Source organism: Pongo pygmaeus, chromosome 2 (assembly GCF_028885625.2).
Source record: "Pongo pygmaeus isolate AG05252 chromosome 2, NHGRI_mPonPyg2-v2.0_pri, whole genome shotgun sequence".
Lineage (NCBI taxonomy): Eukaryota > Metazoa > Chordata > Mammalia > Primates > Hominidae > Pongo > Pongo pygmaeus.
This window is the reverse complement of record NC_085930.1, coordinates 181,647,547-181,668,493: the sequence shown is the minus strand read 5'-3', so window position 1 is coordinate 181,668,493 and position 20,947 is coordinate 181,647,547. Positions and strand designations below refer to the sequence as shown.

General features: G+C 41.1%; 1 protein-coding gene across 1 annotated transcript; it reads left to right on the top strand.

Annotated features, from left to right (window-relative positions):
- Positions 1–1,016: 1,016 nt before the first annotated feature.
- On the top strand, positions 1,017–19,210 carry TNFSF10 (TNF superfamily member 10). The gene is made up of 5 exons (XM_054482888.2): positions 1,017–1,296; positions 9,618–9,755; positions 12,889–12,931; positions 15,568–15,672; positions 17,949–19,210. The coding sequence occupies exons 1-5, from the start codon at positions 1,165–1,167 to the stop codon at positions 18,374–18,376; spliced, it is 846 nt and encodes a 281-aa protein (XP_054338863.1). The 5' UTR covers positions 1,017–1,164; the 3' UTR covers positions 18,377–19,210.
- The last annotated feature ends 1,737 nt before the right edge of the window (positions 19,211–20,947 follow it).

Here is a 20,947-nt window from a genome sequence, read left to right as displayed (position 1 = left end):
ACCACTGCACTCCAGCCCGGGCAATAAAGTGAGTTCTGTCAAAAAATAAATAAATAAATAAAAAAGAAGAAAGAAAGAAAGAAGAAGGAAAGAAAAAGAGAAGAAAGAAAGAAAGAGAGAAAGAAAGAGAAAGAAAGAGAGAGAAAGAAAGAGAAAGAAAGAAAGAAAGAAAGAAAGAAAAGAAAGAAAGAAAGAAAGAAAGAAAAGAAAGAAAGAAAAAGAAAAATGCTGAATAAGATAAAGAGACAACATACAGCTGGGCCAGCTTATGACATCTGATAGTGGGGAGATCTGGGGCTGGGTCCTGAATCTGAGGGTAATTAACTCCCTGTAACTTCTTTTTCTAATCTGTAAAAGGATAGTGACAGCGAGACATTGTGATGGGGTTAATATTTTGGAAAACATCCACATGTTTTTTTCCTTTGCCTTTCTGAGTGTGTCAACTACTTCCTACCTGTCCAGCCTAACACACAGGCATATTGTCTTGGTAGGGATGGAGATCTGAGAAGGAGAATAGAATTTGTGTCTGAAGGTTTGCAAAGAGGAAGAAGTCGATATTTAGATTCTGACATTCAAGATGGAGTTCTGTAGAAAGACCACTGCTATGAGACAGTATTTCTATTTTCCTTTATCCATTCCCACCGTGCCCTCTTCCCACCCTCACGGTAGCATGAGAAAAACCAGATATGGAAGTTTCAGGTCATAAAAATTATCTTATAATTTAGAAAACAGGCCTTGTGCCTATGACAGCCAGGCCATGAGGCTTAGAGCTCTGTGGTAGAATGAGGATATGTTAGGGAAAAGCAAAGAAAATCCCTCCTCTCTTTGGCTGAGGACATTATAAAAAGGAGAGCAAGAAAGAGAAGAGAGAAATGGGCTTGAGGTGAGTGCAGAGAAGGGGTGCATGGATACCGAGGGCAAGGAGAGGAGCTTCTTTCAGTTTCCTTCCTTTCCAACTACTTTGAGACAAGTGTTGTCCCTGGGCAGTAGGAAAGGGGAGGGACAGTTGCAGGTTCAATAGATGTGGGTGGGGCCAAGGCCACAGAACACAGAAAAACAACTCATTCGCTTTCGTTTCCTCACTGACTATAAAAGAACAGAGAAGGAAGGGCTTCGGTGACCGGCAGCCTGGCTGACTTACAGCAGTCAGACTCTGACAGGATCATGGCTATGATGGAGGTCCAGGGGGGACCCAGCCTGGGGCAGACCTGCGTGCTGATCGTGATCTTCACAGTGCTCCTGCAGTCTCTCTGTGTGGCTGTAACTTACGTGTACTTTACCAACGAGCTGAAGCAGGTCAGTGCAGTGCAGTGCACTCAGTCTTCAAGGCGCTTAGCAACTGTCTGGTTACCTGCTTCTTTGCATGTCAGCTTGCCCCTCTCTGAAGACTTTCCTGCTTCCTTTCTCTGTGGGTACACTCTAACTGCTAAATCACATAACCACTGAGGTCTTTGCAAAACTGTAAATTCAAGAAATTGTGTAAACTAAGTGCAGTTAACTTAGTTTACACTAAGTTACTAGCTCCACTAGTTACTAGCAGATGTGGGCAACAAAACCCCTGAGGGATTTTTTGTTTTTAAAAGTATGTGTATTTTATAATATTAGCCATTGCAACTCTTCATGAAAGCTTTCTGCTAAATGCTTTATAGTTCTTTTGTTTTCCTTTTCCAAACTTTTATTTGTGCACATTCAATTGAAAAAGGTAACTTTTATAGGTTCTTTGTTGCCCATATTCAGCATACAAAAATGTAAAAGACTATTCACAAATAAAACACATTAGCTCAAAATGGAAAAAAATAACAACGACAACAATAAAACAGCCTAAGGTAGTGCACACTGTGACAGCTCTGCTTATGGGGACATGAGAATTCCTGCGAAAATAAATAGAATGTCCTTTTGTAAAAGCAGCAATGACATGCCTTGTAAACTTCCTTTTTTATATTATAGCAAGGTTTGGAATAAAGTCCAAAGGGACTGGAGCTTCCACTGTAGCCATGAATAAATAAAAGAGTCTTATTTACTCAATTACCGTTGGTCCAGTTTTCCTTTTGAGTCCAATGTGCAGCAGGTTTTAAAAGGTGCACAGTAAGAGATTCTAACCAATTAAGTGGTGAATGATAAAATTTCTTTCCTGCTTTCAAACACAAATGGGTAAATCTGTTCCACAGCCGTAGCAACAGCCTTTAAATAGGGCCTTGTTACTGTGATACTTCCTGTCGAAAAAATCTGTAATGTAGCTCTTAGAGTCTTTATCTAATAGCACAGCAGGATGAAGTTCAGATTCATAACTCACATGAGGTCTGTTGCTCTTTGTGAATTCTGGCCAACAGATTTCTTTATTTTTTAATTTTTTTATTTTACTTTAAGTTCTGGGATACATGCCCAGAATGTGCAGGTTTGTTACGTAGGTATACATGTGCCATGGTGGTTTGCTGCACCCATCAACCCATCATCTAGGTTGTAAGCCCCACAGGCATTAGGTATTTGTTCTAATGCTCTCCCTCCCCTAGCCTCCCACCCCTGACAGGCCCCAGTGTGTGTGTTCCCCTCCCTGTGTCCATGCGTTCTCATTGTTCAACTCCCACTTATGAGTGAGAACATGCAGTGTTTGGTTTTCTGTTCCTGTGTTAATTTGCTGAGAATGATGGCTTCCAGCTTCATCCATGTCTCTGCAAAGGACATGAACTCATTCTTTTTTATGGCTGCATAGTATTTCATGGTGTATATGTGCCACATTTTCTTTATCCAGTCTATCACTGATGAGCATTTGGGTTGGTTCCAAGTCTTTGCTATTGTAAATGGTGCTGGAATAAACATATGTGTGCATGTGTCTTTATAGTAGAATGATTTATAATCCTTTGGGTATATATCCAGTAATGGGATTGCTGAGCCAAATGGTATTTCTGGTTATAGATCCTTGAGGAATTGCCACACTGTCTTCCACACTGGTTGAACTAATTTATACTCCCACCAACAGTGTAAAAGCATTCCTATTTCTCCACATCCTTCCAGCATCTGTTGTTTCCTGACTTTTTAATGACCACCATTCTAACTGGAGTGAGATGGCATCTCATTGTGGTTTTGATTTGCATTTCTCTAATGACCAGTGATGATGAGCTTTTTTTTCATGTTTGTTGGCCACATAAATGTCTTCTTTTGAGAAGTATCTATTCATATCTTTTGCCCACTTTTTGATGTGGTTTTTTTCTTGTCAATTTGTTTTACAAGAAACAAATTCCTTGTAGATTCTGCATATTAGACCTTTGTCAGATGGATAGATTGCAAAAATTTTCTCCCATTCTGTAGGTTGCCTGTTCACTCTGATGATAGTTTCTTCTGCTGTGCAGAAGCTCTTTAGTTTAATTAGATCCCATTTGTCAATTTTGACTTTTGTTGCAATTGCTTTTGGTGTTTTAGTCATGAAGTTTTTGCCCATGCCATCTTGAATGGTATTGCCTAGGTTTTCTTCTGGGGTTTTTATGGTTTTAGGTTTTATGTTTAAGTCTTTAATCCATCTTGAGTTAATTTTTGTAGAAGCTGTAAGGAAGGGGCCCAGTTTCTGTTTTCTGCATATGGCTAGCCAGTTTTCCCAGCACCATTTATTAAATAGGGAATCCTTTCCCCATTGCTTGTTTTTGTCAGGTTTGTCAAAGATCAGGTGGTTGTAGATGTGTGGTGTTATTTCTGAGGCCTCTGTTCTGTTCCATTGGTCTATGTATCTGTTTTGATACCAGTAACATGCTGTTTTGGTTACTGTAGCCATCTTCCCTGCTTTGTTGTTCCAGATTGGAGTTACAGTTCTTGACTCATGAATTCTTGAGGGTGAGGGTAGCTGTATCAGAGCTGTGTCTGCTTGTGCTCATCAGTATACCTCTGGGTCTAGCATGTGGTACCCAAGTAGCCACTAATACTAATACTTGTGGTTCACTACATACTTATTGCATGAATGAACAGCCTTCGCAAATGTGATAGGCACCACGAATATGCAGGCAACAAGGGTAGAGTCAGGCTCAACCCAAAGCCAGGCTCTAAGTCACTGAACACTCCCATTTTGTATTCCAGATGTAGCTAGTCCTGGTGAACTTTCACATCTTTGAAATGTTTTGCTTTTAGTTACGTGGCATTCCTGTGTTGAAAATAAGTGAGAATACAAAGGACTGGCACTCTGCCTATTCCTGGGGCACAGGCATGTCATGGGTAAAGTCTGTAATAAAGAAGTTATCAGATAGACACAGCTGTTCATGATAAAACAATTGAAAAGCAAACTGCCAATCTCTGCCTGTGGATGGTCCATGTACAAATTGAGGTATCTTTGACAGACAAAACAAACAAACACTTAGTGCTATTTTAATTTATGATTTTCTCGATGAAAACCCCTGGAACTATGACTGTAAAATTGCTGAAAATAAACCAACTCAGTTTTTGACTTCTAATATATATTTTAACTCATTGTATATTAAATAGTAGAGAATTATGAGTTACAAGGAACTTCAGATCCTCCCCCTACCACCACAACCACCTTTCTACAGATGAGGAGACAAGAAATAATGTACTCAAGTTCAGACAAGGCTTTGGAGGCAGCCGTGGGGCGGCTAGCTCCCAGGTCTGTAGGCTCTTCCCTCCACAGCGGGATGTCCACAGGGTTAACCTATCTGCACCTTGTGATGTACACTGTGCATGCACAGCGCATCCTGCAGCACCATCTCTGCCAGCTGACTAGGAAATGAAAGGCTAAGGATCTCAGAAAAGTATAAATTTTGCAAAAGACATACAGTAGTAACTATTTGCTAGGGAAATGCAGTTTGCATATCCTGTGGAATGTAAGTTTGGTTATCTCAATCAGTCGGAAATTTTTCTTTTGGAAATGGATGAGGCAGAATCTTGTTTTATTTGCAAGTAATTATGAAAATTATGGCTACTATTAGGTGACTAGTAAAGTCAGGTTTATTGTAGGACACATTTAGAAAAGATTTTCTTTTGTAAGAAAAAAATATTAATGAAACTATAATCATACCTTTAGCTTTAAGTCTACACGAGAGACTGGAATACTGCTATGTTCACCAATTTGGAGCCAGAATTTCCTAACCTTTCTTAACTTTGCCGCATAAACAGAGTAAAGCTGTTACTCCACACACAAGTAGCTCCATCAATTTGCTTACATTACAAGTTGGACTAATTTTAAGATTGAATCAACCAGTTCTTTACTCAACTGACTCATGCAATTGTCTGTATATATAATCAAATTTCTTTTTCAATTCTACTATAAAAATGGAAATTTCATATAAGGCTTAAGATCTTCCCACTTGCACACATTTTTCCTAATTAGGAAAATTCATATTGACATATGAATACATGTACATTAGGCATGCAGAAGAATTCATTGAGAGTGCTAGAAAGCTAGGAGAATTACAGATATCGAGCAATTACTGTGTACCAGGAACTTTGAAAAGTATTGTCCAGTTTCAATTCTCATAACAATTCTATTACGTAAGTATAATTACCCCATATTATAGATGAACAAACTAAAGCTCAGGCGAAGTTAAGAGATTTGTTCAAGATTATGAAACTAGTAAAAGATAAAGCCTGATTTTGAACCCAGGCATGAAGGAGGTACTCAATAATTTGAAGCACCTACTTTTTTTTTACAATACATTTTTTCAATACAATACAATGCTATTTTTATTGTAGCGTTGTAATTACTGCTGAAAAGTCTCCTGAAGTTGTCACTTTCTTCATCAGAAATTTTCCAAAGGTAAAAAAATTTGAATCTTCTGTGTAGACTTTGGAAAAGTATATTCAACATAAGTATTAATTTCTTAAAATTGAATACAGGCTCTACTTTGGCTGGTGAAAATTTGCAGAAGATACAGTCTGCAAGGATTATAGGGTGTAAGGGTTAAGGAAGGCTTTATAACATTGGATTGGACCTTCACAAATAGCCTGTAGACCAGCAAACATGAACAACAAATATGGGCTTAGCCCCTGAAGTTTGTGTCCCTCTGAGAATGTTTTATGATAAAGGAATGGCCTATCACTGTGGCATCATAGATGGGGAGGAAAAAGGAGAAGGACTTCCTCTCCACGGATCTCCATAAATGATCCTTTATGCTATTTGCAGTTTGCAGAAAATGATTGCCAGAGACTAATGTCTCGGCAGCAGACAGGGTCAGTGCTGCCATCTTGAAGTCTACCTTGCTGAGTCTACCCTGCCGACCTCAAGCCCCATCAAGGACTGGTTGACCCTGGCCTAGACAACCACCATGTTTGTAACAGCACCAAGAGCAGTCACCATGGAAATCCACTTTTCAGAACCAAGGGCTTCTGGAGCTGAAGAACAGGCACCCAGTGCAAGAGCTTTCTTTTCAGAGGCACGCAAATGAAAATAACCCCCACACGCTACCTTCTGCCCCCAGTGCCCAGGTGTGGTTAGTTAGAGAATATAGCCTCAGCCTATGATATGCTGCAGGAAACTCACACTTTGAAGTGGAGAGGATGGGAGGAGGTGGGGGAGACATATCGTATTAATTATCATTCTTGGAATAACCACAGCACCCCACGTCAACTCACCATGTGTCTAGTCACCAGTATTGGCCAAGTTCTATAGAAGAAACTACCAAAATTCATGATGCAAGAAACATGTGAGGGTGGAGAGAGTGACTGGGGCTTCCTCTCTGGATTTCTATTGTTCAGAAATCAATATTTATGCATAAAAAGTTCTAGAAAGAGAAACACCAAAATGACAATGTGATCTCTAGATGGTATGATTATGGATTTTTTTTTCCTTTTTATTTTTCTATATTTTACAAATTTTCTACAGGGAATGTCATAAAAATATCCATGCTATCCATGTATAATTTTCATATAGATTTAAAGAACACAGCATTTTTATATAGTCTTATGAGAAAACAACCATACTCAAAATTATGCACACACACAGTCTGATCTCACCCCTGTAAACAAGAGAGATCATCCAAAGGTTAACTAGGAGGTGAAAATATAGCTGCTATTAGTGGTTATTTTGTTTTTTGTTTTGTTTTGTTTTTGTGATTTACTTATTTAGTTTTTGGAGGGTTTTTTTTTTCTTTTAGAAAAGTGTTCTTTACTTTTCCATGCTTCCCTGCTTGCCTGTGTATCCTGAATGTATCCAGGCTTTATAAACTCCTGGGTAATAATGTGGCTACATTAGCTTGTTAACCTCCCATCCACTTATACCCAGGACCTTACTCAATTTTCCAGGTTCCCCCCACCTCCTCCTGAAAGTATTTCTGGAAAATACTCAGAAGGGATCACAGGCTCTAGCCAGCAATTGGTGTTAACCTGGGCTAGTCCCTGTGGCACAAGCTCCATCACCACCATCCATGTCCAACTCCACCTCAGTTGATAAGTTGTTGCCTGCTGCCATTACTGCCTGATCACAGGCAGCTTTCAACTCTGCACCTTGCCTCCCACAGCTGGAGCCTCCCATATTCAGCCATTTCCTGCTGAGATAGCTTACAGCTGATGTGAAGTAAAAAGGCATACTGCTCCCTCCTTTCTGTGTCATGCACAGCTTTTTGCCCCAACAAGTTACAGAGACTTGTGAGCCTGCTTGTTCAGTGTAATCAAACCGAAGCTTGGCCAGAGCCAACTCATACTGAGTGAACTGGGACAGTGTCCAGGGAAAGTTTGCTCTTCCTGGAACCACCCTCGGGCCCTGTGGCTGATCCCAGTCTCTCGTCTCTTCCTTCTTGATCCTTTCCCACAGTTTGCTAGACATGCTCTCATATTTCTGAATCATATGTGACTGAGTGCCTTCCTTGGAAAGGTTTTGCATCTCCCAAGTCAATTGGAGGTGCAACTAGATGTCTACAGGTGGGGCAGGCAGGGGCAAGGAAATGTACCTAAGTCCATGGCCAGTCACATCTCAACTCAGGTGGCCCCAGCTTCACCTCCAACTACAGACACTATGGGAATGTTTTTCTCTTGTAATTTAAAAGAGGAAGAAAGAAAATAAACATTTGTTTAAAAGTAAATGAATGATCTATGTCAGGGTGTGTGGAAGAAATTTATTAACTCAAGTTTGCACCTTTGCATTTGAGGGACCTTGGCCAAATGTCCAAGGGTTACATGGCTGAGTACAGAACTGTGTGATTCTAGCTGGGACCTCTCATAAACAGTTAAGATATTTTGATTTAAAATGATACTGTCTTTCTATAGGAAGGAGTGAATCATCATTCAATTTGATCCTCCCTTCAGGCTTTGCAGTACCTTAGTTCAAATAACAGATTAAAATTGTCATTTTCTCATTTATTTCCCCAGGTAGAGTCAATTCAGCAGATTTTTTTTTTTTTTTTTTTTTTTTGAGACGGAGTCTCGCTCTGTTGCCCAAGCTGGAGTGCAATGGCAGGATCTCAGCTCACTGCAAGCTCCGCCTCCTGGGTTTACGCCATTCTCCTGGCTCAGCCTCCCGAGTAGCTGGGACTACAGGTGCCCGCCACCACGCCCAGCTAATTTTTTGTATTTTTTTAGTAGAGACGGGGTTTCACTGTGTTAGCCAGGATGGTCTCGATCTCCTGACTTTGTGATTCACCCGCCTTGGCTTCCCAGAGTGCTGGGATTACAGACATGAGCCACAGCGCCTGGCCAATTCAGCAGATTTTTTCAGGGAAATAACCTCTCTTCCATCCCACTTGTTAAAACAAAACAAAACAAAACAAAACAGAAGAGAAGAAATGAGCAAAACAAACAAACAAACAAAATCCTTCTGGCTTTGTTTGGACCTTCTGTTTCCTGTTTTTCTCAATTAAACGATTATCAGCCTGAGGAGTTCTGGGTGGTTTGGGGTGGGGTGTGTGTGGGTGTGTGTGTGTGTTTATAACATCAAGCAAGGATTTGTTGATGAGGATGAGGAGTTCGTTGATAATGATCTGGCTATTGCAATTGTTTACTTTCAATCAGAAACAGGGAGAAAACCTTCAAAGAGTGTTTAAAGTCTCTACCAATAAATCCCTAGTTAGTGTAAACATTTAATGAGACAGCATTCAGATTTCTAGCGGCAACATGGTCCAGATTCTGCCAGCCGGAGGAGTAGAAATCAGACCAGTAACTAGAATCTACTTAGCTAGCCACAACTCAGATCTAGAAACAGAACATGACCCCTTCCCAAATGACTTGGCTGTTTTTTATTTAGGATCCTAAAATGTGAACTGACTCCACTACCGACCTTGTATCTAGGTAGGTTTCCAGCTTCAAAATGGGATACATACCATGGCAGAACTGGAAGAGACCTCAGAATCACCGTAGTGAACCGGCTCAAAACTATGAACAGACACAGGAGAATGGAAGCAACTTGTCAAGAAAAGCACAGCTGTTTAGTAAGGGAGGCAGGGAGGGACACTGTGACTCCAGATGCCTGACCCACACCTGCATCCTTTCCACCATATCCAGCTGCTTACTTTTATTCTTTTTTTTTTTTAAGGACAAAGGAGAGCATGCTTACTTTTATTTCAAACAGGAACTTACTCAATATGCCAAAACTTCTCTAAGTCTGCTATCAGTTTCTGTTGTCTCAACTTCCAAATGAACAAAAATAAAAAGCACTTATGCAAAATATTGTGTTATATTCCATCTCAACCCAGATGCAGGACAAGTACTCCAAAAGTGGCATTGCTTGTTTCTTAAAAGAAGATGACAGCTCTTGGGACCCTAATGACGAAGACAGTATGAACAGCCCCTGCTGGCAAGTCAAGTGGCAACTCCGTCAGCTCGTTAGAAAGGTAGGTAACCTCACCAGGTGACCTCACCAGCAGGCAGAGAAGGCCAGAAGAATTCCTTAAAGCAAAGGAATCTTTAAGATAATCAAGTCTAGACTCTTCATTTTACAAATAAGAAAACAGGCTCAGAGTATTTAAGTAATTTTCCCCAAATTCATAGAACTAGGAAAATGGGGCATAGCAGCAAAGGGCAGGGCCTGGCTGACTCCTGGTCTAGAGTTCATTCCTCCGCCCCAGACAGCCTCCACATCTAGTCTAACCTTTTGATCTCACATTATGGAAACTGAGGCACACACAGGGTAATGAAGAGAAGGTCACAAAGTCATAAAGAATGTGTGGGATTGTTTTTCATTCAAAAGATAAGATCAAATTATGATGTTTTATATTCTTCCCACATTGCTGATGTCTGGAATTAAATATTTATTTTTGTATGCATATAGAGATAAAGAAAGAGGAAAGTAAGAGGAAGAAAGAGGAAAGGAAGGGAAGGGAAGGGAAGAAAGAGATACTTTGAGAAATTGAAGGTGGTTTTTTCTTAATTTACAGCCAATAAATAACAAATTACAAAAAGTATCTGTTTATGGAAGTTGCTTAAACAGGACCTCCAGCAGAGACATGTTAGTTAACAGTTTATTTTACTAAATGTGGCAGAGTGACAGATCAAATCAAGTTTCTTCTCTTAGGTTCTTCCTTCTTTGTAAGATGGCATTTAATAATATTTGCGGCCGGGTGTAGTGGCTCACGCCTGTAATCCCAGCACTTTGGGAGGCTGAGGCAGGCAGATCACCTGAGGTCAGGAGTTGAAGACCAGCCTGGCCAACATGGTGAAATCCCGTCTCTACTAAAAATACAAAAATTAGCAAAGTGTGGTGGTGTGCTCCTGTACTCCCAGCTACTTGGGAGGCTGAGACAGGAGAACTACTTGAACCTCAGAGGCAGAGGTTGCAGTGAGCTGAGATCGTGCCACTGCACTCTAGCCTGGGCAACAGAGCAAGACTCTATCTCAAAAACCAAAAAAAAATAAAAAAAAAGTTGCTTCTGCCTATGTAAAAATATCAGATGAGAACACAGCTATAAAAATACTCTGTAAACTATGAAGTACCACATACACCACCATTGTTTAAAGACATTAACTGGGGGAATTCCCAGGGTAGGAGGAGAATGTGTTTTACACATGTTTATAAGTCCATTGTTTGGTGCTCTGCATCTGTTTCTCCATATAAATACTGTTATGTTGGTGGTTAGGGATCAAGCTGATAATCCTGAGCTGTTTTCACAGTAGAGCCCTGACACACATAAGATGCGATTTCTATGGGAAATGAAACTAGACTTCCTTCTAGGAGTCCTAGAAACATGTACGGAAGCAGCTATGATTCCACCACTGCAAATGACAGCAAGTGTTCAGGGGGCAAGGACCGGGAGACTAGGAAAAGCCTGGGCTGGAGAAGGGTCCTGAGGAAGCTGAGAAATGAAACTCCCAAGTTCCCGGGATAGGGGCTTGGGGAGGGTGGAGGTGCGATTGTCCAGCAGGGGAGAGAGACTGAGAACTAGGAGACTGAGGAGAGGGCTGGGTGCTGTGGACAGGGAGTGGTGAGATGAGGGAAATAGTGAGGACATTTCTCTTTCCTGCTGTTCCTGCCATTCTCCCTCCCATTCTCACATCCTGCTACCAACTAGAATAGCGGGAAGCTGGGAGAGAACACAGAGGGAATAGGTGAGAATGTGGGAAAAATGATTCTCTTTTTCTTTTCAGGCACATTAGTTGAACAGACTTATTCCAGTAAATATCCTATGCCCATTTCATACATTATCTCATTTAATCCTCTCGACTGCTCTGAATAATAAATCGTTATTATCCTCTTAAATATATTTTTAAAATAGATTAATAAATTGAAGTTTAGATCAGTTAAATAACTTGAGCAGTCTCACAGAGCCAGTAACTGAAGCATTTGAATACAGGGCATCTGGCCATGCTTCTAGTCACTCTTTTTATTTTGCCTCCCACATTGTAGGAAAGACCCTTTTCTTTTTCCTGCTGCTTCCCCTTCTTTCCTTCCTTTCTGTTGCAGAATAAGAGAAAGAGAGAGTAAGAGTGGGAAAGATAGACACACAGAGAGAAATGAGAGACAGAGATAAGAGAGAATGCTGTGGTTTCCTCTCACTTCCCCTTCCCGTATGTCAGTGCCCAGGGAACTGATTACAGTCAGTCCACCGCCACCACTCCTTGCCCCCATTATCCGGCATCAGGGCTTGCGGTGGAGGGAGAAGCAGAGAGCTTCTGCTTTGGGCTGGAAGTACAGAGAAGGCAAGTTTCTGACAGTTGCAACGTTAACTACAGTGACTGGGAATGAGGGCAGTGATGGGAGAAGGTGGCAGGAGGGACAGAGCTGAATTCAGAAGCCATGGATGAGCCAAGTCAGGGTCTTCCCATTTAATAGAAAGGTTTGGTTTTCACTCTTTCTTACTGGTTTTCCCCACTGGTTAGTACAAAGGCAGGGGGAGGTTACTAGATATTTAGCAAAGATATGGGAAGATGGTAAAATATCTTTATGTTGAGAATGGCTCAGCCACATTCTCAGAAGTGAAAGAATGACACGGTGTTGTCAGGTTATACGTCAATAGGCTATGTATGTCTGTGGGCATCCTGAGAGAGAAGAAGTGTGCCCTGCGTCTTGAGGCTTAGGTCTGTCCAATAATTTTAAGCCCCTGGGCTCTGTTACCCAGTGCACTTATACACACACACACATGAATGTGCACATACATACACCCCCCACACAGAAAGTGACATGACATGGCTGCCACACCCATCAGCCACATTTGGCTGACCTCACATGGCAGATGGCTTCTTCCTTCTGCACTGCTCCAGGTGTGGCCTTTCCAAGACTTCATCCAGCAACAGAACTTTCCCAGGCAGAGGACCATCCCTTGATTGCTGTGCGGGGACAGCTATCTCAATATTTATCCCAGCTCCCACCCCACCCTTTACAGACCCTATGCTTGACCAACTTAAAGCTTCCTAGATTGATAATGCATGTAGAAATTTCCTGTTAGACATCAGCAAGATGAGCCATAGGCATTCTATAGTCAGTTTACATTTTTAGGGAAATTAACAAGCTTTATTCAATAATATTTGCAGATGATTTTGAGAACCTCTGAGGAAACCATTTCTACAGTTCAAGGTAGTATCTTTTTTGTTGCTATTTTAATTTTTTACTGTCATCTTCATGACAGGTTGTGAATAGTTCTCCATTCTCCTTCTCTGTGTTCTCATCCACTCATCCATCCTCTGATCTGCTGCTCTGTATCTCAAGCCACTTGTTGATTCTACTTCTCTCTTTACATTGGCAGCTAGGAAGCTCAGAACCAAATCTGTGGCCCATCTATGGTCAGAACTTTATTTCAGCTTAATTTTATTCTTCCCCGTGAATTTTCCTTTCACCTTAATTTCTTCACTTATTAGTTTCTACCTTCTAATGTGTTACAAACAAGCCATCTTAAATCGTTTCTGGGAAATTGAGAGAAATAAATGAAGTCCCTTAAAGTTACCCTTCTTTGTTTCAGGCCACCACTGGACTCCAGGTCTTTCTTTACAAAAGCCTCCTCCTCTATCATCCCTTTCCCAGCAATCTTTCTGCCCACCCACGATCCTCATCCTGTGGTCTCCATGCCATACCACCCTCTTGTTCATGGTCAGCAGCCTTCTCTCGACCCACCTCTTTGTTCACTACTGTTGCCCAGGCTGGCTTCTTTAGCCTTCCATCTGGCACTCCATCATACTTTACAGCTCACGTAATTGTCACCTCTTCAGAGAGGGCTTCCCTGGACACCTTTCTAAGTAAATTCCCTGCACTCTGTTATTTTTATCACATGTACCTTGTTCATGTGAATAACTGAATTCCTTTCAGTTATTTTTTAAATCTGTTATTCTTTTCCAATGCAATAAACCTCTTCATCACTTGGCACCCCCATTTTCCTTTATTAAATATGTTTTCTTAAATATAAAGGACAGGACCCGGTCCTGGGATCTAAGCCTTCTTTCTTATCATTTCTCCAAAGGTGAAAGCAGTAGTGAGAATGTTGAACACTCCACCTATTCAGATGAGGCATACCAGATTAATGGTCTACAGCAGATAGATGCGTGTATTGTTTTCAGTGTTGGAAGAATAAAATTCTTTTTTATTCATCCTTGTAAGGTGAAACACTACTCTGTATACCAAGATATATCCATGGTACCTTGATATACATATTTGCAAGTTTCTTTTTTGGGAGGTGTTTGCTATAACCAGTTGGAAATTTCCTCTTTTAAAAATTTGCTTTCAAATCTAGGCTTTCCTATCCATATCCTTGAAATGACCTTAACAAATCTGTTGCCCAGGCTGGAGTGCAGTGGTGCGATCATGGCTCACTGCAGCCTCAACTTCCTGTCCTCAAGCAACCCTCCCACCTCAGCTTCCCGAATAGTAGGACTACAGGCACAGGCCAACACACCTGGCTGGTTTTTCTATTTTTTATAGAGACAAGGTTTCACTGTGTTGCCCAGGCTAATCTCAAACCGTCAGGCTAAGTGATCCACCCATCTTGGTCTCCAAATTGTCACTTTCTAATTCATATTTTCTGTAGAAGTCTGTAAGTCCCTTGAGGACATGGTCAGTGAAATCAGTGATTAATATTTGTAGCCCTCTGGGGTGTAGTGCCTTACCCTAGCACTGTCTGTTTGATGAAAGAATATAATTTATCTTACAACCAATGTAAGCACACTTGGGAAATTTGAACTGATTTTTTTAAGAGAAAGTCATTTGTTACATTTCTTTTTTTTTTTTTTGATGGAGTCTTGCTCTGTTGCCCAGGCTGGAGTGCAGTGGTGCGATCTCTGCTCACTGCAAGCTCTGCCTCCCGGGTTCACGCCATTCTCCTGCCTCAGCCTTCTGAGTAGTTGGGACTATAGGCGCCTGCCACCACGCCCAGCTAATTTTTTTGTATTTTTAGTAGAGACGGGGTTTCACCGTGTTAGCCAGGATGGTCTCGATCTCCTGACCTGGTGATCCACCCACCTACGGATCACCGGTCCGTAGGGATTACAGGCTTGAGCCACCGCGCCCGGCCTACATTTCTGTTTTTTTAAGGCTGCTCCAAAATACTTTGGATGGTGATCAATAAATGTTATTTGTTTATTATGATCTAGTGAATTCGCAACTTACATGCTCGTATACTCAATATCATGACCAGAATGTCAATTCCTATTCTTTTTTTTTGGAGTGGAAGGGTGGTTGCAAGATGACTGTTGGATATCAGTTTGCAGAATCTAAGAGCAATTGTTATCATTGCTACTGCTTTAGAATCTGCAGTAGTTAGCATAGAGAAAGGAAAATTGAGATGACAAAAATTGGTACCACTCTGTTTATTTTTGTATGTAATTCAAGGTGGAAATTTGCCAATACGTGGTTATTTGCACAATTTAACTCAGCAGGATTATTACACATCTACAGTTATTTCTTTATTTATATTTTTGGAAAAGGGATAGAATCTTTACTTTGTTGTATCTTCACTTCGTTTTTCTTTGGACCTTACCTGTGAGACACTAATAAATTATAATCCATGTTACTGCTTATTCTTTCTGTGTAAAGTACTTTTCAAGTTGATTATAAGCTGAGGTAGGTTGATCATAATATCAAAATGTTATTTTTATGAAAACTCATAGAATCAACTTTGGAAGCCCGGTATGCTTACAATAGCTGATTGACAACACCTATGAACAGCAATGTATTGAAGAACTAGTTTGGCAAGTGTTGATGATTCTTTATCATTTCTCTTTTAGAAAAGCAACAAAATGTTTCTCCCCTAGTGAGAGAAAGAGGTCCTCAGAGAGTAGCAGCTCACATAACTGGGACCAGAGGAAGAAGCAACACATTGTCTTCTCCAAGTAAGAGAAACAACAAATAAGTGACTTAAGGGAAAATAATGGAAGGATTGTGCCAATTAACTTATTTTTTGAAGAATTTTACCTGAAATGTTTATATGGCTATCTACAAAATGCTCAGTATTAATCAGATCTCAGATTGACTGTTTTCAGATGTAAGATTACAGACAAATAGCTCAATTATTGCCGTGACATAACTGGCCTCAGGAAAATTACAAAGTGGGAGAATTTTGTCTTCGCAGTTGTCAGGATCCCAATTTTTTTTCCTTCTTTAGAGTAATTTCTCGCTCTTTCTTTCTTTCTTTCTTTTTTTTTTAAGACAGAGTTTCGCTTTTGTTGCCCAGGCTGGAGTGCAATGGCGCCATCTCGGCTCACTGCAACCTCCGCCTCCAGGGTTCAAGCAATTCTCCTGCCTCAGCCTCCCAGGTAGCTGGGATTACAGGCATGCACCACCACGCCTGGCTAATTTTGTATTTTTAGTAGAGGCGGGATTTCTCCATGTTGGTCAGGCTGGTCTCGAACTCCCGACCTCAGGTGATCCGCCTGCCTTGGCCTCCCAAAGTGCTGGGATTACAGGTGTGAGCCACTGCACCCAGCCTTTCTCTCTTATGATTACTTCTTCCAACCCTTTGCACTTCTCTTCTTTGCTCGCCATCAAATCTCCCTTCTCTTTAAAGGTTCTAAATCATTTACTATCCCTATGAATCACTAGGTGCTCCTAGTGGCATTTATATTAAATTAAACCATAGGAGATTGCCAATATTTGACCATATTTTACTTACACAAATGTCAGTTTCATATAGTTTAACCATATATGTTACATCTAATTTATATCTAGGCAGAACATGTGTCGATATGTTGCTATGTAATACTGTGCATGGGTTTTGTTTTTTTTTTTTTTTTTTGAGACGGAGTTTCACTTTTGTCGCCCAGGCTGGAGTGCAATGGCGCCATCTCGGCTCACTGCAACCTTTGCCTCCCAGGTTCAAGCGATTCTCCTGCCTCAGCTTCCCGGGTAGCTGGGATTACAAGCATGCACCACTACGCCAGGCTGGTCTCAAACTCTTGACCTCAGCTGATCTGCACCCCCCGGCCTCCCAAAGTGCTGGAATTACAGGCGTGAGCCACCGCGCCAGGCCTCTGTGCATGGGTCTTATAGTGTAAATATCTAGGTTGGAATCACAGCTCCTCTTCACCTAGATGCATGTTTTGAGCAAATTACTTAACCTAGTCAAGCTTCAGTTTCTTCATATGCAAAGTTGAGACAAATCTTAACTCACAAAATGATGCAAAATGTCTGGTCTATTGTATGTACTCAAGAAATACTCACCTTTATTTTTATCAGAGGCTTTTTCCCTTAAATTTGTCTGAAAATATTTCAGACATCAGTTAATAGATAAAAAGTTTGTTTGGGGGTTTGGGGTTGGTTGGTTGGTTTAGTTTCTTCTGGGTAGTTGCCTTCTTGACATTCTTGGACTCACGTTTTATAAATGATTGGCATGTTCTGCCTACAAGTGAGGGGATTATTATGATGTTACTGCTTGCTACTCATCAATAAATATAATCGGTTTACACTCTGGAAAAGCCCAATTTTGCACCAATTGTGGAGATAGGCTAAAAGCGTAAAGGAATATCATTTTGGAAGGTTCATTTTTCATTCAAAACCTTTGAGTGTGAAAGATTCAAGGATCTGAGAATCTTTAAATCTAGGCTCCTTTGCCAACTTTGTGCCTCTACTATTTTTGACTAGAGACGCCATCTGCTTGGACGTGTCTTTGACTCTGGAGAGCTGAGAAAGATCAAGGAGGGACCCAAAGAGTCCAAAAGGAATGGCAAGAACTTCTGAGATCTAGGCCTAAAGAAATAGATACGTTTATTTCTGTTTCCTTCTGGACTGTCCACTTAAGTTCACCAGCACAAGAAGGGAGGAACAGATTCAGGGCAGAAGTTCTGCCCAGGAGAAACCATTGCTATCTGACTGGGCCATCCCTTGTGCTACCATTCTAAGTGTGACACATGTGGCATAAGCAGCTGACAAGGTATAAAAAGACAAAGGACTCCCAACAGTTCCCAATGTCACAATGATACAGGAGCCTCCTAATTTCTATGTCACTAGAATTTATAATCCACATTAAGATTAAAGGAGGAAGAAGTTTGATATTAGATTGAAATCCCTGGCAATCCCAACAAAAATATAGGCTGGCCACAGCTGCAAAAAACTCCTTGCTTTGCTACAAATTCCCTTCTGTTAATGCTCTTTCTCTCTAAATTTCCTACAGACTCCAAGAATGAAAAGGCTCTGGGCCGCAAAATAAACTCCTGGGAATCATCAAGGAGTGGGCATTCATTCCTGAGCAACTTGCACTTGAGGAATGGCGAACTGGTCATCCATGAGAAAGGGTTTTACTACATCTATTCCCAAACATACTTTCGATTTCAGGAGGAAATAAAAGAAAACACAAAGAACGACAAACAAATGGTCCAATATATTTACAAATACACAAGTTATCCTGATCCTATATTGCTGATGAAAAGCGCTAGAAATAGTTGTTGGTCTAAAGATGCAGAATATGGACTCTATTCCATCTATCAAGGGGGAATATTTGAGCTTAAGGAAAATGACAGAATTTTTGTTTCTGTAACAAATGAGCACTTGATAGACATGGACCATGAAGCCAGTTTTTTCGGAGCCTTTTTAGTTGGCTAACTGACCTGGAAAGAAAAAGGAGTAACCTCAAAGTGACTATTCAGTTTTCAGGATGATACACTATGAAGATGTTTCAAAAAATCTGACCAAAACAAACAAACAAAAAACAGAAAACAAAAAAACCTCTACGCAATCTGAGTAGAGCAGCCACAACCAAAAAATTCTACAACACACACTGTTCTGAAAGTGACTCACTTATCCCAAGAAAATGAAATTGCTGAAAGATCTTTCAGGACTCTACCTCATATCAGTTTGCTAGCAGAAATCTAGAAGACTCTCAGCTTCCAAACATTAATGCAATGGTTAACATCTTCTGTCTTTATAATCTACTCCTTGCAAAGACTGTAGAAGAAAGAGCAACAATCCATCTCTCAAGTAGTGTATCACAGTAGTAGCCTCCAGGTTTCCTTAAGGGACAACATTCTTAAGTCAAAAGAGAAAAGAGGCACCACTAAAAGATCATGGTTGGCCTGGTGCAGTGGCTCACGCCTGTAATCCCAACATTTTGGGAACCCAAGGTGGGTAGATGACGAGGTCAAGAGATCAAGACCATAGTGACCAACATAGTGAAACCCCATCTCTACTAAAAGTACAAAAATTAGCTGGGTGTGTTGGCACATGCCTGTAGTCTCAGCTACTTGAGAGGCTGAGGCAGGAGAATCATTTGAACCCAGGAGGCAGAGGTTGCAGTGTGTTGAGATCACGATCACGCCATTGCACTCCAGCCTGGCGACAGAGCAAGACTTGGTTTCAAAAAAAAAACAAAAAAAAACAAAAAAAACTTCAGTACGTATGTGGTTTTTTTTCAATAAAATTTTATGTTGCAGTATGTCATGTTTGCTGTAGTGCTCACATTTATTGTTGTTTTTGTTTTAGTACTCACTTGTTTCATAATATCAAGATTACTAAAAATGGGGGAAAAGACTTCTAATCTTTTTTTCATAATATCTTTTATCTGACACATATTACAGAAGAAAGAAATTTCTCACTTTTAATTTAATATGATCAAATGTATCAGTTCTTTTATTTATGGCTAATATTTTTGTTCTGGGTTGAGTTGTGCTGTGTCCTCGGGAAAGATATGTTGAAGTCCTACTCACCAGTACCTCAGAATATAACCTTATTTGGACATAGGGCCATTGTGAATGTAACTAGTTAAGATAAGGTCATACTGGAAAAGGATGGGCCCTTAATACAATATGATTAGTATTCTTTTTTTTTATTTTTTTTTTGAGACTGAGTCTCTCTGTCACCCAGGCTGGAGTGCAATGGCTTAATCTCAGTTCACTGCAAACTCCGCCTCCCAGGTTCAAGCGATTTTCCTGCCTCAGCCTCCTAAGTAGCTGGGAATTACAGGTGTGCACCACCATTCCCGGCTAATTTTTGTATTTTTAGTAGAGATGGGTTTTTGCCATGTTGGCCAGGCTGGTCTTGAACTCCTGACCCAGGTGATCCACCCCCCTTGGCCTCCCAAAGTGCTGGGATTACAGGCATGAGCCACTGCACCTGGCCCACTGGCATTTTTGTAAGAAGAGAGAAATTTGGGGCCGGGCGCGGTGGCTCACGCCTTTAATCCCAGCACTTTGGGAGGCCGAGGTGGGTGGATCACGAGGTCAGGAGATTGAGACCATCCTGGCTAACATGGTGAAACCCCATCTCTACTAAAAATACAAAAAAATTAGCCAGGCGAGGTGATGGGTGCCTGTAGTCCCAGCTACTTGGGAGGCTGAGGCAGGAGAATAGCGTGAACCCGGGAGGCGGAACTTGCAGCGAGCCAAGATCGCGCCACTGCAACTCCAGCCTGGGTGACAGAGAGACTCTGTCTCAAAAAAAAAAGAAGGGAATTTGGTTATTTGGTTTCAAAGACACACGGGGAGAACACTGGTGATTACAGACACAGAATGGAGTGATGCCTCTGGGAGCCAAAGCATGACCAAGGATTGACAGCCATCATCAGAAGCTCAGAAGAAACAAGGAAGGATTGATTCTACACAATCTCAGAGGAAGCACGACCTTGCTGACACCTTGATTTCAGACTTCTGGGCCCCAGAACTATAAGAGAGTACATTTCTGTTGTTGAAAGCAACAGAAAAGCACAAAATGTTGTGACATTTTGTTCCAGCAGCTGTAGGAAACTACCTTACCTTCCATACCTTGTTCAAGAAATCTTTTGCACTATCATACAGATATCACCATATATTTTTTCTAAAAAAATTAAAGTTTAGCCTTCATGGTTTGATAATGTCATTCAACTGTAATTTAATTTGTGTATGAGGTGAGATAGGAATCTAATTTTTTTTTTTTTGAGATGGGGTCTTGCTCTGTTGCCCAGGCTGGAGTGCAGTGGCACAATCTTGGCTCACTGCAACCTCCACCTCCCAGGTTAAAGAAATTCTCTGCCTCAGCTCCCCAGTAGCTGGGATTACAGTCGCATGCCACCACACCCAGCTAATTTTTTTTGTATTTTTAGTAGAGACGAGGTTTCACCGTCTTGGCCAGGCTGGTCTTGAACTCCTGACCTTGTGATCCACCCACCTCGACCTTCCAAAGTGCGGGGATTACAGGCGTGAG